Genomic DNA, 25,665 nt, shown 5'->3' with positions numbered 1-25,665 from the left:
TAAAGACAGTCAGAAGAGTCTAAGTGACTTTTGCCTTGAGTTCCCAGGGGAGAAGGATCCACACTTGCGAAGCATAAAGTTGGTAAAATCTCCTTTGCTCATAATAAGGTTTGTTCAAACACAGTTTACACTGCTATGCATCGTGTTCAGTGTGAATATTTTGCTCACGTGTGTTGCGGGTTGTGTTTTCGTGGCTGGTCCTCTGGCAGCACAAGCCCAAAGGCACCACAGCAGGTTTAGCACTAGAACCCACCTGCCCTTCAGCAAGGGTTTGGGCCATTGCTGCGTACTCTCCTGCGGCGTATTGTGAGAGAGCAGTTTGAAAGTCCTGGGGGAGCGTGTGTGGGTTTCATACAACGCTTTGCTGTACACTTACACTGAAGCTCTATAGTCACGCAGGGCTGTGCCAGAAAGAAATCAACCTCAAACAAACAAACAAAATGTGGTTATTTTCTGTTGAGGTTTGCTGATGACATCCAGAAGGATGTGATATGCATGAGTGCCTGCCCTCCACCTACAGAATTAAAGAAGAGTTGAGATTTGTTTGGACAGATTTAGGTGGAATTAGTGTAAAAAGAGTCCGTTTGGGAAATCAGTATCTTGGGAATGTCACGATCTTCAGGCGGGATTTGTGAGATTGCACATCTGTGGCGTCCCATCCCTCGTGACATCTGTTTTAGTGCGGGAGCTGTGTGGGTATCCTGCCTTGTGCCAGCAGAGGCCACAGTCACTGCGGCTGCTGAGTAACCAGTAGCCCTGGGATTATTTTCACTTCCTCAAGCCCAGCCTTTCTAAGATTAATTTTTGGCAGATTGCTATACAAGGAATGGGTTAGGTCACTGGGACAGTTCTAGAGGAAGCTGGAGGGACAAAACCAGGGTGAGGGAGAGCTGAGGGAGGCTGAAGTGACTAAGCGAAAGGATGGGAGCATTGTGAAGAAGGGTGGGAGAGGAAGAGATGAGAAGTGAAACAGTAAAGTCAAAGAGGAAGAACAGTGCCAGGAGGGCTGGTCCTTGAAACTGCTGCGTGCTGGGAAGAGCCTCTGGCTAGAAAGTGCCAACCTGGGCTTGGGCTCGTCCAGAAATGTTTGTCACACGGAGCTGATCACAAAACGCCTCCTCTTTCCAACTGCAGCTGGAGTCCCCCTTCAGGCAGGACATGGAGGAACTGGTGCGGGGACAGGGACGCTGAGGCATGGGATGACCTGGAGACAGAACTCCCTTGGACCTGGAGATCAGACGGTGCTCGTGGTTCCCTGTGCGCTGCTCCCAGCCGCTGGCTAACAGGACAGCTCGTGCCACTGAAGTAAGTCAGACACATTTCCCGAACTGCTACTAACGTGTGCCTTTTGGAAGGAAGTTGTATGCCTCACGCTGTGGAAGGGTACGTTATCATTTTTGAGTTTATAATGATAGATAGGTTGAAATCAACGAATTAGGGGTTTTTTTCATTGCAAAATCATAACAAATTTCGGCCCTCCTAACTGTCTCTCTTCATAATGCTGGCTTCACAAGCTTCAGAGAGTCTGCGAGCTGTGCTGCTTGTTGATCAGGTATTTCCTGCTGCAAGGAAGATACTGGTGACCAGCAGATTGTACTGGGAACGTTACCACTGAAGGCAGAGTTCTAGACTTCAAAGAGGGCAAAAATGCCAAAAATCGTTTAAATTCTCTCATCAATGGGGAAGTATATTATGTAAATAATTTTAAAGGAATGTCTAGCCTTTCAGTTCCCTGCATTCACAAAGTGCTGCCTCTGAATTTGGTGCTGAAGATTGACTTTTTTGTTAATTTCTGAAATAATCTTCCGTGAAAGTGCATGTAAAAATAGACTAGAGAGAGAGTTGGAGAGCGACTTCAGAGGAAGGAAGTAAGTCATGGCAGATCTGGTGACACAGCAGGACAATGGGACGGAGATATTTTGAAGTGGGAAGATATAATATAATGGATTCACCGTTCCCTCGCTGTCTTGTAATTTGGATTTGTGTGTGTGAGCAAACATACAGCGTGCTACAAAGTCCTGGCTACACTGCTTAGTGTCCCCTCTTAAAAGCAAAACCTGGTTACTTTTGTGGCTTGTTTACCAATTTGTCTCACAAGCACTGGAATAAATAATTTCCTGAAACTAGCATTAGGCAGGTGGAGTAGGGCACTGCTGCGTAGCAACCACAACTTTATTACTCGGTTATAACTTACTTTTTATAAGTCACATGGCAATCTAGACCAGAGTACAGAAGCACTTTTCCTGGAACTGAGTGACTGTCTCATTTTCAGAGTCGTTCCAGCAGTCCTCCAGCCTGTCCTCCCGTGTAAGTGATGTAAAATAGTGGTTATTATTATTATTATTATTATTATTAAACAGTTTGCTTGTTTTATCACTTGTGTCTTTAATTTAATAAAGTGGAAAAAAAGACAGAAGCGGTTAAACACAGTTTTATTGCGCTCGCTGTATTTACAGACAGGCTTAAAGGTGTGTCGGTGGCATATCTGTTCCAACTGAAATAATTTTGTGGATTTGAAACTTAGAGCCTTGGAGAAATCAAAAGAAAAATTTTCTTTACCATAAAGGTTTACTTTTGGAAGAACGTGCCTTGTGCCTTAAACGAAAGGCATGATTTATGGGAGAGAGGAGATAACTTCATAACTACTTACCAAGAAATATTCTTCTCTGTCCCGTGTGGATGTAAAAATATGCAGTCAGATCAGAGATCATTGACTCATGAGGTTAAACACGTATGAGTCATTCAGATACTAGTGATTTTGTGGTGATATGAGCTGAACTCTCTGAATTCTAGTCTCTTTAAAAGTTCAGTTTGAATGGACTTAAATCGTTTTTGGGGACAGAGCACAGATCACATATGCTGCGTGACAATGCATGTTTTGCTGTTTTACCAATTTTTTTGCTAGTCAAAGGTTCAAGATTCAGTTGCATGTTCACTCCCGCTAACTAACAGAATACTGACCGAGGGCATGCCACAAAAACCTTCTTTGCTGCAAAGTGCTTCTTGGAGGAGAGTAGAGGTTTGATTTATTTTAATCTTTACAGTAGTACTGATACCATTAGCTGAGCTACCATGGAGTTATTAGCCCTGGCATTGACACACTTGCACTAGTAGTAACATTCGAATGGATTGTCTAATATTCCAGTAGTGTAGGAGTAGGAAGTCTTGTTTTGCTGTTGTCAACTTTTCTGTCTCGCAGTGCGTTCAGCAGAACGAGAGACTCTGCAGAATGCGTTTTTATAGTTTCTCTTCAGGGCTCCTTAGGTGTCTTAGAAATAAAGGCGGAGAGAATAAAGCGGTACATGGTTCTCTTAGCAGAGAGGCAGGTGCTCTAGGTGCCAGGCTGAGATAGCCGCAAGGCTTGCACTTGGGATTTTCTAACTTGTGCTCAAAAGTTGGATCTGTGAGCCAAGTTTCATATTTCTAAAGCTGCTGGAGGAAGTGGTGGAGAAGGGAGGTGGTATTTGATGCGCAATGAAACAGAACTAGTTTGACAAGAATTCTGCTGGCCGTTTTAAAAGAGTTGACGTGATCTGTATTTGGGTTGAATTTAACAAATTGAATGAGAGCTGGGAGTACATTTGGGGTTATTCTACCGATCTTCTACCTTTTATCATCACATCATTGCATGAGTGTTACTGACAAATGAAATCAACTTCTGTTTGTGTTTAGATCCAAATCCTGATGTGAAATGAATACAGACTTCCACAAACTCCTTTTTGACATTTCTGAGGCTTTGGTCACAGATGAACTGGAGGCTCTCAAGTTCCTCAGCCTAGACTACATTCCTAGGAGGAAGCTGGAAGCCATTTCGGAGCCCAAGGCCTTTTTCGAGGTGCTGCAGGAGACGGGGATGCTGGAGGCGGAGAACCTCTCCTTCCTCAGGGAGCTGCTCTATCGCATCCACCGCATGGACCTGCTGACCTGGCTGGGCTGCAGCCGCGAGAAGATGGACAGAGAGCTCTGCATCCCGGGCAGGGCACAGGTGTCGGCCCACAGGTGAGCACTGTGCATGCAAAACATGCTCCGTTCTGTTGGGCACCGTCTTGTTTTCTGCCTGTTTTCTGTCTGATGAATACCCCAGCACAACTGTGTTTATTACAGCGTGACTGTTGTGACGTTTACATTTTGCAGTCCAAACGTGTAATTGCAGTGTTTACTTCTCATTACTTTATCTGAATCAGTTTTTCTCTATTTTTTATTGCCAGGCTACTGCTGTATGGAATTGCAGAGGACTTGACTGCAGACGATGTTGCATCCGTGAAGTTCGTGCTCAAAGGACAAATACCAAAGAACAAGCTCCAGGAGAATGCTGTACGCAAAGTGATCTTGATATATTTCTTGCATGGCTAGTTCAGTGTCCGCTAGTTCTTGTGAGAAGGGAGGAAAGAGAAAACAGTCTCCCTCACTAAAACGTGTTGTGGAAAGAATTGTGATGTTAGCTGGGAGCTGCTGTGTGAGAGAATGCACCTTTTTCTTCCTCTTCGTATCTTTTCTCTGTCCTGTTCTCCTGTTCCTACTTTCTCTCTACCACCTCTCTCCCTAATATATTTTTTTTTCTTGCAAAATCCATCATACTCTTCCTTTTGTCTTTGCTTGGCATTTAGAAGACATTTGTACATATGCTATATCTAGGAAGAGTGATGTTTGCTGGAGGAAAAACAACATTTTGGAGACCGAAAATTGAGTTCTAATATGAGTTCAACCACAAATTTTTGTGTGCCATTTGGTACATTATATTTTTTATTGTAGCTTGGGGTAACAGCATTTTATTAACTCCCCCACAAAAGTATTAAGAGGTTTGATGAGCTAGTTTAATAAGTGTTTTGTAAATAATGAACAGTGTTATAAAAATGCTTGTTATTATTGAGAAGCTTCCTTAGAAGTCCTACTTGTATTGTGGCACCTAGCAGGTTTACCTGCAACTTGGCGCACTGTTGAGCTTTAAAAACCAAAATTAGCCCTGAACACCTTTTCTGTAATAGAAAACGGCACAGCTAAATGACTTAACAGCAGTTCATCTGAACAGAGGCACAGCAGATGCCATGTCGTTACCCACATCGGTGCTTTGCTCTGCTGAAACGAAGTGGGATAACCCCACCACAGGCAAGTTCTAATGATCCTGTCAGCCTTAGCGATCTGTTTCTTCAGTTGTTTTGCATCCTGACCCTGGTTCGAGCGAGATTTGGAGGAAAAAAAAAGAGTTGGTCTTCAGCTGGGCGGTCTCTGGGAATGAGAGTGTTGTCCAGAAGCGCCCGATACTGCAGTCATTGAAGGTCACTGTCATATGGTTTTGTTTTACCAGTCCTTGTTGAAGATCTTATTGGAAATGGAAAAAAAAGGGATAATTAAAGAAGATGACCTGGCAATGCTGAAAGATACATTAAAGAAAGTTAGACCTGATGTAAAGAAGAAAATTGATGCCTACGAAGAAAGAAAACAAGGTAAATTATTTAATTTGCTGTTTAAGAGTAGAGCTGGGGTTTTCTTGTGATTTTTGTGCCTCCATCCTTGGCAGCTTAGGAGTGCAGAGATAAGAGAGAGACCTTACCCTATTCTAGGACAGGCAGAGTGGCTCTTGGTACCTGTGATCTCTGAAGTTTTCCACCACTTCATTATCCCGTTATGCCTTCCTGTACCTCTCCTTGAAATACATTCCGTGCCTTGTAAATGCTCTGCTACTCCATCCTCTTTGCCTTAAATGTGGTTTTTCTTTTCAGGAAACAGTGCAGTGCTGGTTTGGGACCAGGATAGCTTTTCAGTCACTGAAAGAGTGGCAGTTGCCTTGGGAAACTTGTATTGGGAGATAGTGTTATTTTCTGTTAGCCAGGCTGTTTGCTCTTAGTCAAAGGACAAGTCCCTGCAGACCAGGTACTTGATTAAAGTGTAACCATTATCTTTCTGGACCAGATGTGAAATTTCAAGGACTTCAGTGTATCTGGGCTGTTGCAGCTGGGCTAGTGAGTTGTGACACCACAGCTGGGCCTCACTGGGAATCAGGATATGGCAGCCAACAGCAAAGACATGAATTTTTTTTCCCTAGAACCTCCTTTTGGGTGACTCGGGACGTGTGTTTCTTTAGGCACACCTATACAGCCCGTGGAGCTCCCTGTCTCTAATAAAGCAGAAGAAGATTGCCAGGGGTGGTTAGTGTAAGCAAGCCCTGTGTCAGGGGAATGGCTTTTTCATAGTGTTGTTATTATTTTATACCCCTTGATAAGCAGCAAAAGAACCCGTCTTGTAGATCTCGTTCTCCTGGCAATTAAATTCCATTTAAACACATGTGTAATTTGTAAAAGGGGTACTGTGATTTATTTTCTTGGGTAGAGTCATGGATTTGATGATTTCTTCACTTATTTGAGGCAGGTGTATTTTAAGAAGTGTTTTGTTACTTGGAGATCTTCCATTGTTCTGGTACACTGCATCCTTGGTGCATCCACCCAGACAGTGAAGTTCTCAATGGCCTCAGAAGTAAATGAACTAGCTGTAGTGTACACTGTACCAAAATGGGAAACCACCCTCCACCTCGCTCCTTCTGCTGTTCAAGTGTTGTAATATGCATAGTGGAAGATGCATCTTTTTAGTCCTGAAATGTTCTGTTTATCTTCTCCCTCTTAGAAGACAATTCTAAGGAAAAACTCCACCATCCAGTGCCTGTGCATGCAGCAGAACAAGGAGCAGAGTGGCAGACAGCACAACCGGTGAGAAGTACCTCAAGATTGCCTTTGAAGTATTTATCCAACTCCTGGGAGGAGGGAGCAGAATTTTTTGAAACTAAGCAGGTGGAAGAGGTGAAAGGGAAGGGTTCTGGCTTTATATGTAGGGCCAGGAACAATTCCTATTTTCAAAACAAGACCAAGCCTTGCTCATTTGTGAGGACCTGCATGTCAGCCACCTTTTAGGCAAGAAATGAAGGAGCAGCTGTTGTGTGAAGAAAACCAGTCTCACTGGGGACTGGGACATTAAAATTCTGGCCAGGAGACTCCTGGACAGATGGGAAGGGAACAGTAGAATCTTCTGCCTCACTAGAAACCCACAGGGACTCTCCGAGGGAATGTAGGGTGCATTCCTCTGCACGTGCACATTTGTGTTTCTGGATACTCACTTTCTGACGTGCCAAAATCATGCACTGACCACAGAGGGAGGAGGAGGGATTCTCGCAGACAGAGCAGATTCCTCTCTCCTGTAACTAGCTTGTATTCTTAGGCTTTTCCTTTCTTGTATCTTGGTCCTTGGGATGTTTTTGCTCTTGGACATGAAGGACCGACCATCTGTGTATAGCGTATTTCTCTTCTGGATGCTCAGCACTGCTTTCGTATTTGCTTTCTTTGCTTCTACAGCTTGTGGAGTCATATAAGATGAAAAATAACCCCCATGGTTACTGTGTGATTCTTAACAACTACAAGTTTAGGAATCTGTCTCAATCCAGAGAAGGCACACAGAAAGATGGAGGTAAGTACTGTTTAATTTTGTTTTCCGTGGTAATACTCTGAATTATCTAATCTTTCCTGTGAAGAAGAATCATGTCCATTGAGCTCCTTTGCCTCCAGAGTAACTGGAATGACAGTCTTTGTAGAAACTGGCAATATGGCATTTCCAACAGCTTAGCTGATGGCTTAAAGAAGGAACCACTTTCTGTTCTAGGTGAAAAGCATAGTCTTAATTGGTCCTATGTACCAAATAATGAAGGAGACTGCTATTACACCTTTTCACTTTTGGATTGCTTTTAATTCTTAGCTGTCAGGGAGTAATATTTTTAAGTCCTTACATTTTCTTTAGTGCTCAAATAAATTCTACTGCTTTATAATTTTCCTTAAAACCTGTCTTCCTGCAAGGGTCACTTAAGATAAACGAGAGTTTATCTTAAAAAAGCAAAATCTGTTTCATGAGAGCACAGACCACTGATATTCTAACCCCATCCAGCCTGTCTACAGGCTGCTTGCTTCCTAGCTGCCCACACAACAATTAATTCAACATTTGCTGAGAAGTCTGCAGAGCACTGTTCAGCAGGGTACCCTGTATTGCTTCTTGCTGCACTGATCATTTTCACAGAGCGAGGGACCCATTTCATGTAAGAGTGGCAGAATTTGTTGTCTAAAGAGGTACCTCTTTAACTTGCTAAGTATTGTTCTTCAGCATCTGGGATTATTATGCAATGCACAGTTAAAGCTTGCTTTAACACAGGAAGCTTCACGAATTTATACCAATTTAATCAGATGACCTGAGAACTGGTTTAGATAGTGTGATGCTTAACACAGTTGTGTTAAAAAAAAATAAATAGGCTTTTGGCTTCTTCTAATTAGATTTGTCAGGCTAAGAGTCGGTCAGGTGAGTTTGTTGGTGGGATCTGGACACTTCTGCTAATATCTGTTCTGCTGCACTGACACTGGTGCTTCAGCATCTTCCTTGTCACTGTTTCTGTTGTAACAAGTGCCTTCTGACTTTTTTTTTCCCCAGAGGCTGTGAAGGACGTCTTTACGTGGCTTCAGTTTGAGACAGTTGAGCACATGGATCTAGGAGCAGAACAAATACGTGCAAAAGTTGAAGAATACAGCAAAAAAGACCATAGTAACATGGACTGTTTCGTTTGCTTCATTTTGTCCCATGGTGAAAAAGACAAAGTAAAAGGCGTTGATGATGAACTTGTAAATATTAAAGATTTACTCTCCTACTTCAGTGGATCTAATTGTCCTTCTCTCGTTGGCAAACCCAAGCTGTTTTTCATCCAGGCTTGCCAAGGCTCTGTCGGTCAACCGCCTGTCACAATGAGAGAAGATTTTTCTGAACATCTTCAGACAGATGCTGTCCCTCCGACTTCCATCCCCGATCAGGCCGATATTCTGGTTGGCATGGCTACAGTGGAAGACTATGAGTGCTACCGCGACATAAGGACTGGCAGTGTTTACGTTCAGTGCCTCTGTGAAAAGATGAAGTTGCTTTGCCCACTGTAAGTACTGTTTTGAGGGTTTGCAGACTGACATGCACAGGCCTGCTGTGCTGAAACATCTGCGGTTTGCGCTTGTGCTCTGTAGCGCTTTTCAGCTGGAGGGCAGTGCAGAACAGGGCTGGTGGGACTGGGTGGTGTTATTCTTCTACAGATGAACCAAAGTACAAGTGACTTCCCCTAGTTTGCGTGTGACAGGACCAGGGTTGTAAAGCTGGAACATCACAGAGAAACAAGTGTGTGTATGTGTGCGCATATTTTTTAACAATTCTTGGTTGATAAAAGATTTTTCTTCCAGTGATACCTGATGAGAGCTGAATTTGTTGAGTGACTACACAGACAAAAAAAAATCAATGTTCTTTAGTCCTAATTTGCGTGGTTGCCTCCTTCCCATCTCCATCACAAACTTGATTAGAAAATAGAATTTCCCTTCAGACATCACTTTCTCGTGATGTCCAGAGGAGGGCTCGGAAGACCCAGAAGTTTGGTCCTGTTACATCTCAGTGCGCTCTTGTGACTGTAGCCAAAGTAAGGGACCGTGTTTGCTGGTAAAGTGATGGAGGTTGTTTTTATTCCTCCAAACCCAGCAAATTCTGTGCTTGCACAGTGGAGCAACGTCAGAGACAGGCTTAGGGAGGGAAAGATAACCAGCCTTCTCTGAGGTGCCACGTTATTGGAGCAAACACAGACCAGCTTCTCGGCCTGCCTGCAAGTACCGTGTATTTCAGTGTCACTTTTCTTCGTTTTTTGTTCAAGCCGCAAGGATCTCGTAACCATCCTGACAGAAGTGAACAAGGAAGTGGGCAGCAGAGTATTTAAAGGACAGAAGCAGATGCCAAAGATAACGTCAACCCTACGAAAGCAGTTGATCTTCCAAATTCCATAATGTCCGTCAACTGAAAAGTAGAAGAATAAGGATACACTCGGTTTGGAATCACATGTGGAATTGGGCTTTCACAGGGAAGAGAATTTGCAAAAGAAATGATCTGGATCTGTGTAGTTACCCCCAGTCCTTCAAGGGGCCATGGGACCTCAATTTTCCAGTTCCCCTGTTTAATGGATCTCCTGGCCACGGGGTCTGTAGCAGTGTGGGGAGGCCGTGGGGACAGAGCTGGCTTGCTGTCCTGCACAAGCAGAGGAGTCTTTCAGCCTGGGTTTCCATTGAGGAAGCACTTCCGAGTACAATGATATTTAAGAGTTATTGGAAATGCCAATGGAAGTTCTATTTCTGAGTTAAATCCCTGAAATCTGAAGAAAAGAACGGATAGATTTCAAATGCTAGATCCCTTCCCAGGGAGCACGTGTAAGATTGTAACTGATTTACCCAGAGGTGAATCGCTGGCTGTCTCTAGGAGCTGTGTAATTTTTCATGGAAAATAACATTGCTGTCCAGAAGAACCAAAACAAGATGATTATGATAATACATTTGGTTCTTTTCCTCAAAATATTTGGCTTGCGGTTTGCCATTAATTTACTTGGCCAAACAGCAGTGCTATTTAGGTTTTTCAGTAGTAAGGGTTCTAATTGTGTTTTTCCTCAGAGCTCTCGGGACAGTGTGTTTTGAATGGCTGTCAATCGCTGGAAGGTCCCACTTTGTTAGATCCACTGCTTTGAGGTGCCTTCTCCTTCTGGCAGCTGCTCTGGCTCCTGTAGACTCTGGTTTCTGTTGTAATAAATACTCTTGCTTTTCACATCACCTTTGTTTGTGGTGTGTGTTTCTCATTTGGAGGAGCTGACGGAGCAGTCAGCGTGATGAACACTTCCACTGCAGCGGCAGAAGTTATTTTGCTCTCGTTGGAGCGTTCGAGGGGCAGCAGAGTGATATCCCTTCATTAGCAGCTGGAGGGATAGTAGCAAGAGTGGCTGAGATGTTCCCGTGGCCTTCCTCAGAGCTGAGACGTAAAAAGGAAGTCAGATCTGCCATTCTCTGACTTTTTCCTCCGTAGCACAACTTGGAGAATGGTGAGGGGCAATGGCCTCTCCTCTCTGAAGGCCAATGCCACAGCAAACCAGTCCTGGCACTCAATTCTGTGTTTTGTTTTCAGCCAACAGAAGTGCTGCCACCAGAGAGCGGAGTCAGGAGGCTGGTAGGAGAGCGAAGTCGCTGAGTTGGAGCCCTGCAGGCCTGAACTGCAAGCAGGCAAGGTCAGAGCGGTGCTGTTTGTAAAGGGAGATGCTTAGAGGAGTCAGGGAAGACTGTTGGCTGCGGAGATGGAAATGATGCTGTTCACTGGGATGAATCCCTGCCCAGAATTTTGTATCTTGCTACCTGTTTGTTCAGTTTAACATCAGTTTCTCACCTTCCCTAGGGAGTTTGTCCTTCTCTCCACTCTAGTGGTTTTGAGGTGGCTTGTTAACGCGCTGCTCTGGGGAGCGGGAAGAGCTGCCCGTGTTCAGGTTGCTGCGGGTTTTCCTGTTGCACGGGCTGCTGGCAGGATGGGTTTTCCCACCGCCTGGATAAGGGTTCACTCTTAGCTCTCAGAACGGTGCAAAATTCCAGTGTTGTGGAGTTTTGATGAGTTGAACTGTTGGCTGGCTGTGATCTGTAAGATCTCCTGCGGGCAATCTTGAAACCTGGGGAGAAGTGGCAACAAAATACAGCCCATTTAGGAGATGAAGCTGTGCAGCAGCGAGTCCAGAGCTAGATTTTTCTCAGGAGACGTTTGGTGTCCAGACCATGCTGGTTATGCTTTTCTCATTGACCCCTAACTAGTATGGGCACATCCTCTCTGACATTATTCAGATCTGCCTCTCTTGAACTAGAGGTGTGTCAGATTACAAACAGAGAATGGCATGTTTAACCTGCAATGACTTCTGTGCCATGTGCTAAAAAGCAAGAGATCGTCGGGAATTCCCAGATGCTCATTTCTGAGTGGCGTTTCTGGAATTGTGCAATTGCTTGTTGTCGAGGGTTAAGATTGCGGGGTGACAATCAAGCCCTGGCAGATGTATTGTTAACCTCCTCTCCCCCCGCCACTTCCCCCTTTTGCCCCCCCCTCTCCCCCCTTCCCACTCAGGACAGGCGATCGGGAGGGAAAGAAGGACAGAGAGAAGAGAGTTGGAAAAGTTAAAGATGTTTTACTAATGCTACTGATAAGAATAGAGAAAATAATACAAAATATACAAAACCAATCTTGTAAGTCTCAGCAACTGCAGAGCCAGCACCCAAAGTCCTGGATTAGACTCTGTAGCCAACCGGAGCTGGATTCAGTCTCTCACTAGGCCTCAGTTCGCAGGGACGACCAGCAAGGTCCTCTCCTAATGTCGGCCATGAGGAAAAAAGGGAAAAGGAAAAAGGGCCGAGATCCTCGTGATCTCCCACTTTTATATGAAGTATTCACGTGAATGGAATGTTATACACCATTGGTCAGTCTCTCGGTCATCAGTTTTCTCGTTGCCCCTCTCGCGAGATGTCCATCCGTGCTTATCAATAAGTTTGCATTCCATTGCTAGGTTTAACTGAAACATGTGTCGGGTTCTCCAGGAAAATGCAGCTAATATGAAGGCTTTAGCTGACAGGCAAAAATTCACTAAAAGAGAAACTTGTTTTTTAACAAAACCAAGACATTCCACCCCTTATAATATGACATTCACTGAATACTTAAACCTTATCAATACAATCTATCAATACAATCTAATTAATCACTACTACTATATATATATATATATATATGTACATATATACACAGGAGTAATTAATCAGTGGACCATCCTTTGAAAAGTTCATTAAGTTCATTTTGTCACAACAGTCTCCCAGGGCAGGAAAAATGGTACACGTGCATCTCATGACCACTGTTTGTGGGTTAAGGACACCAACTTTGAAGAAGGTGTCGGGCGCCACTCGAAGAAGCCAGCGCTGGTTTCATCACCATTGTCTTGATCTGAAAGACACTTATTAAACATTGTTAGTGCGGCACTTCACATCATACAGTTCAGCATTGCATATTTTCACCTAAAATCAAATCCCCTTGAGGTACACACCGAACTTCTCCATCCTTAAGCATCACCCACCAGGTGCTGCCAGGTCCCTGGGCAAAAACAATCCCACGAATAGGTTTGCCTTTGCCTGAGGCAGGAGTAACCCAGACTGCCTTTCCTAAAATATTTTTCATGTGTACTACAGGGACTTTATCTCCTTCTACAGTCCGTAGAATTTCTGATTGGGCAGGCCCGGCTCGATTGGTTGATCCCCTGGTGTTGACCAACCAAGTGGCTTTTGCTAAATGTGAATCCCAGTTTTTAAAGGTTCCACCACCAAGTGCCTTTAGTGTAGTTTTTAACAAACCATTGTACCTTTCAATTTTCCCAGAGGCTGATGCATGATATGGAATATGATATACCCACTCAATACCATGTTCTTTGGCCCAATTGTCTATAATACTGTTTTTGAAATGAGTACCATTGTCTGATTCAATTCTTTCTGGCGTACCGTGCCGCCAAAGGACTTGCTTCTCAAGGCCCAAGATAGTATTTCGGGCTGTAGCATGAGGTACGGCAGATGTTTCCAACCATCCAGTGGTTGCTTCCACCATTGTAAGTACATAACGCTTACCTTGACGTGTTTGTGGAAGTGTAATATAATCAATCTGCCAAGCTTCTCCATACTTATACTTTAACCATCGCCCCCCATACCATACAGGTTTTAACCGTTTTGCTTGTTTGATTTCGGCGCAAGTTTCACATTCATGAATAACCTGTGAAATAGTGTCCATAGTTAAATCCACCCCTCGATCACGAGCCCATTTATATGTTGCATCTCTACCTTGATGCCCTGAAGCATCATGGGCCCACCGAGCTAGGAAAAGTTCACCTTTATGTTGCCAGTCCAAGTCCACCTCAGCTACTTTAATCTTAGCAGCTTGATCTGCTTGTTGGTTGTTTAGATGTTCCTCGGTGGCTCGACTTTTAGGCACATGAGCATCTACATGACGAACTTTCACAGGCAGGCTCTCTAGCCGAGCAGCAATGTCTTGCCACGGTGTGGCAGCCCAAATGGGTTTTACCTCTGCGCTGCCAGTTGCTTTTCTTCCATTGCTGTAGCCACCCCCACAAGGCATTTGCTACCATCCATGAGTCAGTATAGAGATAAAGTATTGGCCACTTCTCTCATTCAGCAATGTCCAAAGCCAGCTGGATGGCTTTCACTTCTGCAAACTGACTGGATTCACCTTGTCCTTCAGTGGCTTCTGTAACTTGTTGTGTGGGACTCCACACAGCAGCTTTCCACCTTCGATGTTTTCCTACAAGACGACAGGATCCATCTGTGAACAGTGCACACTGCTTATCAGTCTCTGAAAGCGTATTATATGGTGGTGCTTCTTCAGCATGTTTTACTTCCTCCTCATCTGGAGACATCCCAAAGTCTTTGCTTTCTGGCCAGTCTGTAATAACTTCTAATATCCCTGGACGGTTGGGACTTCCAATTCGAGCTCGTTGCGTGATCAGTGCAATCCATTTACTCCATGTAACTTCGGTGCCATGATGTGGAGAGGGAACCGTCCCTTTGAACATCCAGCTCAGCACCAGCAGTCGAGGTGCAGGAGGAGCTGTGCTTCAGTGCCGATCGCTTCTGAAGTAGCTCGAACTCCTTCATACGCTGCTAGTATCTCCTTTTCAATTGGAGTATAGTTGGCCTCAGATCCTTTGTATCCTCGGCTCCAAAAACCTAAGGGTCGACCTCAGGTTTCTCCTGGTGCTTTCTGCCAGAGGGTCCAGGTAAGTCCATTATCTCCGGCTGCGGTGTAGAGCACATTTTTAACATCTAGTGCAGTTCGGACTGGTCCAAGGGCCACCGCATGAGTTATCTCACGCTTAATTTGTTCAAAGGCTTGGCGTTGTTCAGGGCCCCACTCAAATTGGTTCTTTTTAAGAGTCACTCGATAGAGAGGGCTCACAATCTGGCTGTAGTCAGGAATATGCATTCTCCAAAAACCTACAACGCCCAAGAAAGTCTGTGTCTCCTTTTTATTAGTAGGTGGAGACATTGCTGCAGTTTTGTTGATCACATCCATTGGGATCTGACAACGGCCATCTTGCCATTTTATTCCTAAAAACTGGATCTCTCGTGCAGGTCCCTTGACCTTGCTTCGTTTTATGGCAAAACCAGCATCCAAAAGAATGTGAATTATTCTCTCACCTTTCTCGAAGACTTCTTTCGCTGTGTCGCCCCATACGATGATGTCATCAATATATTGCAAGTGTTCTGGAGCTTCACCTTGCTCCAGAGTGGTCTGGATCAGTCCATGGCAGATGGTAGGACTGTGTTTCCACCCCTGGGGCAAGCGATTCCATGTATACTGGATGCCCCTCCAGGTGAAAGCAAACTGCGGCCTGCACTCTGCTGCTACAGGAATAGAGAAAAATACATGAGCAATGTCAGTTGTAGCATACCACTTGGCTGCCTTTGACTCCAGTTCGAATTGCAGTTCTAGCATGTCAGGCACAGCAGCACTCAGTGGTGGTGTAACTTCATTCAGGCCACGATAGTCTACAGTTAGTCTCCACTCGTCACTAGACTTACGCACTGGCCAGATTGGGCTGTTAAAAGGTGAGCGAGTCTTACTGATCACACCCTGGCTTTCCAATTGACGGATCAGCTTCTGGATAGGAATCAAAGAGTCTCGATTGGTGCGATATTGCCGGCGATGCACCGTCGTGGTAGCAGTTGGCACCTGCTGATCGTCAACCATCAGCAGTCCTACAACAGAAGGGTCATCTGAAAGACCAGGCAAATCAGACAGCTGTTCAATTTTCTCAGTGTCCACAGCTGCTATACCAAATGCCCACCTATACCCTTTTGGGTCCTTAAAATACCCTCTCCTGAGGTGGTCTATGCCAAGGATGCACGGAGCATCTGGACCAGTCACAATGGGATGCTTTTGCCAGTTTTTTCCAGTTAGGCTCATTTCAGCCTCTACAACAGTCAGCTCCTGGGATCCCCCAGTCACTCCAACAATATTGATGGATTGCGTTCCTTTATAATTAGAAGGAATTATTGTGCACTGAGCACCAGTGTCCACTAAAGCTTTGTACTCCTGGGGTTGTGTTGTACCAGGCCATAGTATTTGTACAGTCCTATAAACTCTGTTATCCCTTTCCTCCACCTGGTTGGAGGCAGGGCACCTCTAATTCCTGTTTTGCACAGTCTCTGGGTGTGAATTAGAGGTTCCTTCAAGAGCATCAGAATCTCTTCTGCTCCTTTTGTAAACTGGAGCAGCCACCTTCCTAGGAGTTTTTCCTTTTATCTCACGTACTCGTTCTTGAAGTTCTGAGGTAAGCCTTCCATGCCACTTATTCATGTTTTCTCCCTGCTCATGTAGGAAGAACCACAGTGAACCTCTTTTTGTGGGCTGTCTCTGCCCTCTCTCTCGAGACTGGAAACACCTCCTAACAGCTGAAACATAGGTTTGTGCAGGTCGTGAACGGTACGAGTCTTCTCTGAGCTCTTTGATTTCTTGCAACAGCTTTTCAAACCGGTCATCAGATTTTTCACACAGTTTCTCCACAGTGGAGACACAAGCCCGTAGAGAACCAGCAAGGCTGTCCTCAAAGTACCGGAGCTGCTCAATCACTTCATTAATTTCTTGTACACCTCTAGCTGACCAGACCATTCCTGCCAATGACTTAGCATATGCAGGTGGTGCACTTTGTACAAATCTGCGCCACATAGATTTTGTACAATTGATTCTATCTGGGTCTGTCCCCTCTTGGCTGTTTGGTCCTAGATAGATGATCTCTCACACAGCTAATTCTCTCAGGAACTGGATACCTCTCTCCATAGTATTCCATTTCCCTAACTTGGATATACAATCTTCCTTGTAGGGAAATCTGACTTTCATAGCTGCCAGGAGTCGGGTCCAGAGAGTAGTGGCATTAGACTCTCTTGAAATTGCCCTGTCAATGGTGGAATCTTTTGACAGAGATCCCAGCTGCCTGGCTTCACCACCTTCTAATTCAATCGTTTCTGCCCCATTGTCCCAGCATCGCAGCAGCCAGGTTAAAATATTCTCGCCTTCACGACGACTGAAGTCTTTTCGCAGGTCTCTCAGCTCACCTGGAGAAAAGGACCGAGTGGTGGTCACTTCATCTCCACCCTGTCCTGATGATGATGCCTCTTGGGTTGATGTTGGCCCTGTGCCATCACCTGCTGCACGGGTAGTCTTTCTAGTGACTTTCTTACAACCAGCAACTGATGCTGATATGGGTTCACCATCATCTGATTCATTTCCAGAGTCTGAATGACTGTCACAGTGATTGCTGTGGTTACAGCAGCAACAGTGCCCAGTGTGTGAAGACAGGGGGGCTGCCTTGTTAGCCTTTGAGGCTGGAGAAGTAACGTTATCTGCAGCGACCTTGGCAGAGGAGCAATGCGGAGGAGCTGTAGCTTCAGCCTGTGAAGCCGCGGTTGGGGGGGCAGTGGCTGCAGCAGCAGCTTTGGCTGTTTTGCCTTTTCTCGAGCGGCTAGGAGTGCTTTTTGCTAAAGCTTCCGAAGACGCACCGCAAATCTCAGGACTAAAAAGAGACGCAAACTTCCTATTGAACCTCATTTCTCTTAACAGTAACACAAACTGACACACATTCAGCAAACCAGATAACACCATCACAGTTCTATCAAAGCTCCAAGGTTATTCAAAGTTCTCTAAAATATTTGCAAACTGTCCTAGCGAAAACACAAAAGTATTGTTAGTCAGCCTTTCTAAATATTCGCTTGACCAATTAGCAAATATAGAGCCATTCTGCTGTTTAATCTCTCCTGGAGGTTTTTCAAGGTAAAGCAGAAGCGAGTAGAAATTCATTAGCGGCTGCAGTATAATGAAATAAACCAGTGCCATACCACACAGAATCATCATGACCGCTGTCCAGTTTCTTGTTGTTATATAATGAATACTTCGATTCAGAAAGAAACAGCAACACAGATATGGGATCAGCGAGCACAATGTAGAAAATAACTGATACAACTTTTGCCATAACATCTTTAAATCAATGTAATTCACTTTGCCTTAATAACACTAAAAAATATCCGAAGCAAACAGGCGTGCGAGTATCACAACTCTATGAGTTGGCACCGTGCCAAGAAAATTGAAAGGTACGTCAGAGCAGTAGAAAAGCCAAAAATCTCCAAATTTACCCCTTTCTCTCGCCCCACGTTGGGCGCCAATTATCTGTCGAGGGTTAAGATTGCGGGGTGACAATCAAGCCCTGGCAGATGTGTTGTTAACCTCCTCTCCCCCCCCCACTTCCCCCTTTTGCCCCTCCCTCTCCCCCCTTCCCACTCAGGACAGGCGATCGGGAGGGAAAGAAGGACAGAGAGAAGAGAGTTGGAAAAGTTAAAGATGTTTTACTAATGCTACTAATAAGAATAGAGAAAATAATACAAAATATACAAAACCAATCTTGAAAGTCTCAGCAACTGCAGAGCCAGCACCCAAAGTCCTGGATTAGACTCTGTAGCCAACCGGAGCTGGATTCAGTCTCTCACTAGGCCTCAGTTCGCAGGGACGACCAGCAAGGTCCTCTCCTAATGTCAGCCATGAGGAAAAAAGGGAAAGAGAGCAAAAAGGGAAAAGGGCCGAGATCCTCGTGATCTCCCACTTTTATATGAAGTATTCACGTGAATGGAATGTTATACACCATTGGTCAGTCTCTCGATCACCAGTTTCTCGTTGCCCCTCTCGCGAGATGTCCATCCGTGCTTATCAATAAGTTTGCATTCCATTGCTAGGTTTAACCAAAACATGTGTCGGGTTCTCCAGGAAAATGCAGCTAATATGAAGGCTTTAGCTGACAGGCAAATTCACTAAAAGAGAAACTTGTTTTTAACAAAACCAGGACACTTGTCCCTGTGTCTGGTCTGTTATTGGCAGCCGCAGGAATTCCCCGAGCCTGGCTGGCTCCAGTGGGTGCCAGCTGGAGCACAGGGTGTTCAAAAACATGGACCACTTTGAAATGGGAATTCCTTTGAAATTGCATCCATCTTTTTGAAACAGCCCGTACATTTCTAGCTCGATGGAACATTACTCTCTACATGTCTTCTGAGCTTGGCCTGGGTCTGTCGCATCAGTTTTGTATTTGTGGAGCAACTTCGTGTTCAGGCCTGATTTGGTCGGGCCTGTCAGTGCAGAGAAGGATCTGTACCTGTGCGCTGGGAAGAGCTTGTTCTAATGTGACTTGAGGGCATGGGCTGATAAAAGGCGTTTTGCCATCTTCAGATGACTTCCACCCAGCTTGCCACACGTGCAGTAATTGAATGTCTTGTGTGGGCAGAGGGAGCCCTGGGGACCTGCACAAGCAGGTTCTGTTTTCTCAAGCCCAGGCTCGGGTCGAGAGAGGTTCTCCTGCCCCTCTGCTCTGCCCTGAGGAGAGCACACCTGGAATATTGTGTCCAGTTGTGGCCCCTCAGTTCCAGAAGGACAGGGAACTGCTGGAGAGAGTCCAGCGCAGCCACCAAGATGCTGAAGGGAGTGGAGCATCTCCCGTGTGTGGAAAGGCTGAGGGAGCTGGGGCTCTGGAGCTGGAGAAGAGGAGACTGAGGGGGGACTCATTCATGGGGATCAATATGGAAAGGGGGAGTGTCAGGAGGATGGAGCCAGGCTCTTCTCAGTGACAACCAGTGATAGGACAAGGGGTAATAGGTGCACACTCGAACACAGGAGGTTCCAATGAAAGATGAGAAGAAACTTCTTCATGGTGAGGGTGGCAGAGCCTGGCCCAGGCTGCCCAGGGAGGCTGTGGAGTCTCCTTCTCTGCAGACATTCAAACCCGCCTGGACACCTTCCTGTGGAACCTCATCTGGGTGTTCCTGCTCCATGGGGGGATTGCACTGGATGAGCTTTCCAGGGCCCTTCCAACCCCTGACATTCTGGGATCCTGTGAACCCCCGGGACCGCTCGCAGGGCCCGCGGAGCGGCTGAGCGCAGCCTCCCGGCACACCGCGGTTCCAGGTGCGGCTGGAGGGGTCTCCACTCGCTGCCGCTGGGGAGGCGGCAGAACTACAGCTCCCAGCGGCCCAGGCGCGGGCGGAAGCGGCCTCGGGCCCGCGCTGCTTGGAGCTGCCCCGGCGCGGCCATGGAGCTGCCCCGGCAGCGGCTGCTGGCGCTCAGCGAGGAGATGGACGGCGCCGAGGTGGCGGCTCTCAAGTTCCTCAGCCTGGAGCACGTCCCCATGAGGAAGCTGGAAGGCGTCAGGAGGGCGCAAGACTTGCTGGAGGTGCTGCAGGAGAAGGGGATGCTGGAGGCGGGGAACCTCAGCTTCCTCAGGGAGCTGCTCTATCGCATCGGCCGCATGGACCTGCTGGCCCAGCTGGGCAGCAGCCGGGAGGAGATGGACAGAGAGCTCCGCATCCCGGGCAGAGCACAGGTGTCGCCGTACCGGTGAGTGACCGGGGAACATGGGCACAGGGGCTGCGGGAAGCACACGAGCCATCTCCCCAGAGAAAGCAGCGACAGGCCGAACGGAAAGTTAAAACTTCTGCCCGGTAATGGGGAAAAAAACCTGAGCCGCGCCGTTCTGAAACACGGACCAGACCCCAAGACCTCCCAGGGCTGCGGTGACTGCGGCTGAGCCTTTGTGCTCAGCTCTGGGAAGTGTCAGCACGGTTTGGCTTCTAGGAAAACTGAGATATTTCTACTTGCAGTTGAAAAGGACTTCTGGCTGGCCTAGAACTGGCGGCCCCATAGTTTAAAAGTGTTTTTTAAAATGATGTATGCTTTCAGGGGGTGAAGGGGCAGTTCAAGAGTACAGTGTTAAGTTATGCTAAAGGACATGCTTGGGAACAGGATGAACCAGTGTCCTCCACTTTTTTTCTAGATACCTGCTCTTTCAGCTGTCAGAAGACATCACTAATGATGAGCTGAACTCCTTTAAGTTTCTTTTGGGGAAAGACTTACCAAAATGCAAGCTGAACCCCAAGGCAGTAAGAATTTATTTGATTGTTTTTATCCATTACTGTTATTATAATCCATAGAGGCACTTGGGTTGCTCTGAGGAAGATGAGCGTGACTCTTATGGTGAGAACCCCATAAGGAACAGGCTGTGGCTGGAAAGGGCCTTGGGCTCTGTGGTGCGTGTGGGACGTGTCCATGTTCTGTGTCACACACCAGACACACACCAGACACACACCAGACACACACCAGACACACACCAGACACACACCAGACACACACCAGACACACACCAGACACACACCAGACACACACCAGACACACACCAGACACACACCAGACACACTCACCCAACCAGGTTTCTTTCGGCTGCTTTCTGAGCCGTTATCAAACACGGAAGATCCCCTGCTGTGGCGATTCCTTTATGCTTTTGTTCTTTTTCTTTCCGAACTCCACTTGCTCAAGATGGTCACTACAGTGATTCTTGTGTTTCAGTTAAGTGCACAAAATAGCCTCTGGAAGCCAAATGAATGTCATTAAAAATAACATATTCCTGTATTGTAGTCATTACCAGTTAAAAGAATGAATCATGTCAGCAATTACTAGCCTAAGGGTGTGTAAGTAAGTCCTGTCAGCAATTACTAACTTCATCATAAGCTCGCTATGATGTAAAAAAATCACGCCCACGAGTGCAAAGAGCCCTGCCCAAGTGAAGACCCTAACCCGTGAGCACGCATGGAACGAGAAAATGATTGCGTAACTGCATGTAAGTGACTAACCAGTCCTGGAAGGGGCGTGGAGATGTGGGGAGGTACTGGCCCAAATCGAAAGTGTAAGTGATGTGAGTGCTGTGAAGGGGGTGCTGGCTTCGTGGTTTGAGCACCCGGCATTGCGCAGTCTCGTAATAAAACGATATTTGGACACCAGGTGAAGAGCCCTGCTTTTGGGACAGCAATATGATCGCCATTAGATCTCCTGGGCCAGCTCTGATTTGATCTCAGCATCTCTGAGCTGCAGAGCTGCAATTAGTATGTTCTCAGAAGATGTGTACGTAGGGCACTCGCAGGCATTGTTAAACTAGGTCTAACTGACTCGGCTGAGGTCTCAACTCAACGTGCCCGAGAGCAAACTGCTTTTCTGATTCCCCAGACAATGCTCGACCTGTTCATTGAGATGGAGAAGAAGCGGATTTTAACAGGAGACAACCTGAGTATCCTGAAGCATCTCTGTGCAGAAATTAACGTCAGCCTGTTGAAGAGAATTGAAGAGTATGAATTAAACGTAGTTGGTAAAACGAAACAAAAAGGCCTCTTTCCCATAGTTACTGTAGAAGTGACACGCAGGTATCATACAGGACTGGTAATGCTTTTCAGGTGAAGAAGCGATGACCATCACAGAGGAAGAGAGGGGCAGCACAGGAGCCCCAGAAGGTAATTTGAATGCTCGAAAAATTGATTTGATTTTTCACTCTTCTTCAGCTTTTGGAGTCTCTGTGCCGCTTTCATCTCGCTTCCGTACACAGGTGCCTTTCTAAAAAGTGACAAGTATCCAGTTACTTATAGACTGATCACAGTACATTTTAATTGATGATCTAGTGGTTTATAGCTAAGACGGACAGCCGTTCAACCCCAGTTCGCTGTTTTTGGAGAACAGTTTTACCCCAGGAGATACTTGTTGAAATGCAGAATAGGAGCAGAGCTTCTCCCCTTTCTCCAGTGCTGCTTTCTGTGCTGACCCGTGTTTGTCTGTGTTCAGCCCATGGCAGGTGGCCGGCGTCACCGATGGCACTGGATTGTCCTGCCAGCTGGAATGAACCGTCCCAGGTACGTCAGTTTGTTTCTTAGAAACATCATCACTTTGTCCCAGAGGAGCTCATCCCTCTGAGATGTCTCAGAAGAGCTCATAGGCCCAACTGTTAAAAGCACTGTCTAGAAAAGGAAAAACGCGCCTCTCTGTGCCGTCCTTTATTCTGAAGCTAAGTTGCAGGCGCGATACTTTCACCGATAATGTTTCTTTTGAACAGCTTGAAGCTTACAAGATGAGCAGCTGCCCCCGTGGGGTGTGCCTGATCCTGAATAACCACAGCTTTGCAAAAGCCAGGGAAGCAGCGCCAGAACTCCGAGACATGAAGGATCGGAATGGCACCCACATGGACGCAGGTACAGGCAACATGAAAGACCAGTTTGCGTATCGTCTTCAAAAGTAGAAACCCGATTCCTTTTCCTGTACTGAAGGTCTGTATTTCAGTCTTCCCTTCCTAGGATACTTTTGTTTTAGTGGCTGAGTCAGCTCTGTTTCCTGTGCAGATAAACCCCAACCAAGCTTTTACCGACCGGCTCGAAACAATTCACTGGCATTTTGCTGTTTTACTGAGCTTGCTGTAACCTTAAGCAGCAAGCTGAGCTTTACAAGCTAGGCCAGCTTTGCATCGGCCTTATGCATACTTCTAAAATACGCAGAGTCAGAACCAGGAACATAACTACCCGCATAGTAGTCTAGCAGGATTAAAAGAAAAAGATCATTTATCTCTAGAAATGCAATTTGCAATGGCAGAGTCGAACTTTGAAATAATGAGCTCCAGTTGCCCTCTGTTTGCTTTCCAGAGGCTCTGGGAAGAGTCTTCAGCAAGCTGCATTTTACAGTCGCAGAATATAAAGACCTCACTGCCGAAGAAATCCGTAAGATTGTGAACTGGTTCCGGTGCGAAGACCACAAGGACAGAGACTGTTTTGTTTGCTGTGTCCTGTCTCATGGGAAAAAAGGCATTATTTATGGAGTCGATGGGCAGGAGGTGCCAATCCGGGAGCTCACCATGTCTTTCACTGGACACAATTGCCCCTCGCTTGCTGGAAAACCCAAAGTCTTTTTCATTCAGGCCTGCCAAGGCAATGCTTGCCAGAAAGGTGTGACCATTGAAACGGATTCCCTAGAAACAGACGCGAGATTCCAGCTGGAGTGCATCCCCGCCGAGGCAGATTTCCTCCTGGGCATGGCCACCCTGCAAGATTACGTGTCCTACAGGAACCCGCGGCAGGGGACCTGGTACATCCAGGCCTTGTGCCAGCACCTGGAGTCCAGCTGTCCTCGGTAATTAGGCAGAAGCTGCTTCTTTTGGCAACACCTGCGTTTTCCTTTTGAACGGCAGGGCTTTCATTTGGATGCAAAGGCCGATGATCTGCAGTGGGAGCGCCCGCTCTGCGTGAAAACCCATATAGGGCAGAGCAGCACCGTGCGGATTGTTCAGGGTTTATCTAACTGCCTTCAAGCCTGTAAAACAGGAGCTGTTAGTACTGGTATAGACCAAGAGATACAAGAACGTGGTGATTTTTCTGCCATTAACTGTCTCCCTCATAGAAACCTTACTTGTGTTTTTGCAGAGGAGAAGATATTCTCACCATCCTGACAGCGGTGAATCAAGAGGTGAGCAGGAAGAGCGGCAGGCCCAACGCAGAGAAGCAGATGCCACAGCCCAGTTTCACGCTGAGGAAAAAACTCATCTTTCCCATCAACTAAAGGGGAGGGCACCGCGTGGCGGCGGGAGCCGCCGGGAGCAGAGGTAAAACCTCATAGACCTCAGCGCCTGCTCTTAGCACAGGAGCAAATGTTTTCTTGACAATACAGCTGAGGAGTGACAGCTGTGAGAACTCAGTGTTAGTATCTATGACACTTTATACTTGAGAACGTCTCCGAGCTGGTCTCTGATTTGTGGTTTGCCAGTTAAAATATGCTTGGGTTCTCCCTCAGCTGTGCCATGCTGTTCTTGCATTAGGAAGGGCTCTCTGCAATGCAAGTTTTAAGACAAGTATTGTTAAGCCTTGTGTATTTTATGCTTAAGTTTTGCAAAATAAAGGGGGGCGTGCTGCAAATTGTATAGGCTATAATCAGCTTGCAGTGTGTTTTGTTACTTGTCCACACCATTTAAAATGATTTATTTTAGTGTCTTGGTTCACCTCAAGGAAGAGGAAAGCGCTTCGCTTCCAGCAGCCTCAACAGGACGTGAGTTCATGGTATAAAAACTGGGGGAATTTTCCAGCAAGAATTAATGCATGCCATAAAAAAGGTCTCAAAATATAATGAGTTATTAATCTGATGAGGAATCCCTCCTCAGTCGGGAATCAAGCCTTTTAATTAGCAATGTCCACAATTAGTCTCCTTACGTGAAGCAAGCCCCGTGTAACTGTAGCCAAGTGAGCCGGAACGCCACAGCAGCTGCACAGACCGATGATGCTGAGCCCCGATTGCTCAAGAGTTACAGGTATTTCCATCAAGTGCAGACACCAACCTACACAAAAGGCCTTATTTGTATTCACTTTTGCACCAACCTGATATAAAACGCTGTTTAAAGGCCCTTGCTCCTGGGAGACGGTCAAAAATACAGTATCACTGCGGAGTATCTTCAGAATTTCCAAACTCCCACTGATTTAGGTAGCTCAATAAACCCGTTTTCTCCAGGAGGCTCTTCCTTGCACCTTTCTCAGGCACACCTGAGGTTCTGGGGTTAGTTCTGTGTGTTCTTCCAGCAGCTTTGCAGGGGTAGGTACAACTCTCCTCGCTTCCTGCAGCCGAAGCAATTGAGAACAAGGAGGGGAAACCAAACCACCCCTCCCCAAAGTCTTACCTCTGTTTATCACAAATAGACAGGACATCGGCCGCAAAGATGGACACAGAACAGCGCTGGTGTTAGACAAGTGCTGGCTAACACTGTGACGCCAGAGGGATATATTAACGAGAAAACCAACAAAACCAAACCGCCACCCACACAAACACCCTGAAGTACCAGGAAACAGGAACACATTCGTTTTTATTAGAGAATGCTGTAGTAGAGAAGACACCTGGAACAAA

General features: G+C 46.2%; 2 protein-coding genes across 3 annotated transcripts; both read left to right on the top strand.

Annotated features, from left to right (window-relative positions):
• Positions 1-1,167: 1,167 nt before the first annotated feature.
• Positions 1,168-10,640, top strand: LOC136103083 (caspase-8-like). The gene is made up of 8 exons (XM_065840904.2): positions 1,168-1,305; positions 3,673-3,999; positions 4,209-4,314; positions 5,306-5,444; positions 6,619-6,701; positions 7,341-7,452; positions 8,458-8,947; positions 9,701-10,640. Exons 2-8 carry the CDS (start codon positions 3,692-3,694, stop codon positions 9,828-9,830), a joined length of 1,368 nt encoding a protein of 455 aa, XP_065696976.1. The 5' UTR covers positions 1,168-1,305; positions 3,673-3,691; the 3' UTR covers positions 9,831-10,640.
• Positions 10,641-19,976: 9,336 nt separating this feature from the next.
• Positions 19,977-25,649, top strand: LOC136103088 (caspase-8-like). 2 transcript variants are annotated; one of them, XM_071811503.1, is made up of 9 exons: positions 19,977-20,313; positions 20,750-20,855; positions 21,973-22,111; positions 22,197-22,253; positions 22,579-22,646; positions 22,847-22,982; positions 23,427-23,910; positions 24,201-24,379; positions 24,761-25,649. In XM_071811503.1, exons 1-8 carry the CDS (start codon positions 20,009-20,011, stop codon positions 24,334-24,336), a joined length of 1,431 nt encoding a protein of 476 aa, XP_071667604.1. In that variant the 5' UTR covers positions 19,977-20,008; the 3' UTR covers positions 24,337-24,379; positions 24,761-25,649. The 2 variants fall into 2 exon arrangements, with proteins under 2 accessions (XP_071667604.1, XP_065696991.1); XM_065840919.2 differs by lacking the exon at positions 24,761-25,649 and having other exon boundaries at positions 24,201-24,704.
• Positions 25,650-25,665: the final 16 nt, after the last annotated feature.

This window comes from Patagioenas fasciata, chromosome 7 (assembly GCF_037038585.1).
Source record: "Patagioenas fasciata isolate bPatFas1 chromosome 7, bPatFas1.hap1, whole genome shotgun sequence".
NCBI lineage: Eukaryota > Metazoa > Chordata > Aves > Columbiformes > Columbidae > Patagioenas > Patagioenas fasciata.
Note: the sequence above shows the minus strand (reverse complement) of the source record. Positions and strands in the feature narration are given on the sequence as shown.

What these genes read in the sequence shown, in the direction of transcription:
- LOC136103083 (XM_065840904.2), top strand. Translation starts at nt 3,692, where the DNA reads ATGAATACAGACTTCCACAAACTCCTTTTTGACATTTCTGAGGCTTTG. An exon ending in CTACGAAGAAAGAAAACAAG is followed by an intron (nt 5,445 to 6,618) that starts GTAAATTATTTA and finishes TCTCCCTCTTAG; the next exon opens with AAGACAATTCTAAGGAAAAA. An exon ending in AGTGGCAGACAGCACAACCG is followed by an intron (nt 6,702 to 7,340) that starts GTGAGAAGTACC and finishes TTGCTTCTACAG; the next exon opens with CTTGTGGAGTCATATAAGAT.
- LOC136103088 (XM_071811503.1), top strand. Translation starts at nt 20,009, where the DNA reads ATGGAGCTGCCCCGGCAGCGGCTGCTGGCGCTCAGCGAGGAGATGGAC. An exon ending in GCAAGCTGAACCCCAAGGCA is followed by an intron (nt 20,856 to 21,972) that starts GTAAGAATTTAT and finishes CTGATTCCCCAG; the next exon opens with ACAATGCTCGACCTGTTCAT. An exon ending in CTGGAGTCCAGCTGTCCTCG is followed by an intron (nt 23,911 to 24,200) that starts GTAATTAGGCAG and finishes GTGTTTTTGCAG; the next exon opens with AGGAGAAGATATTCTCACCA.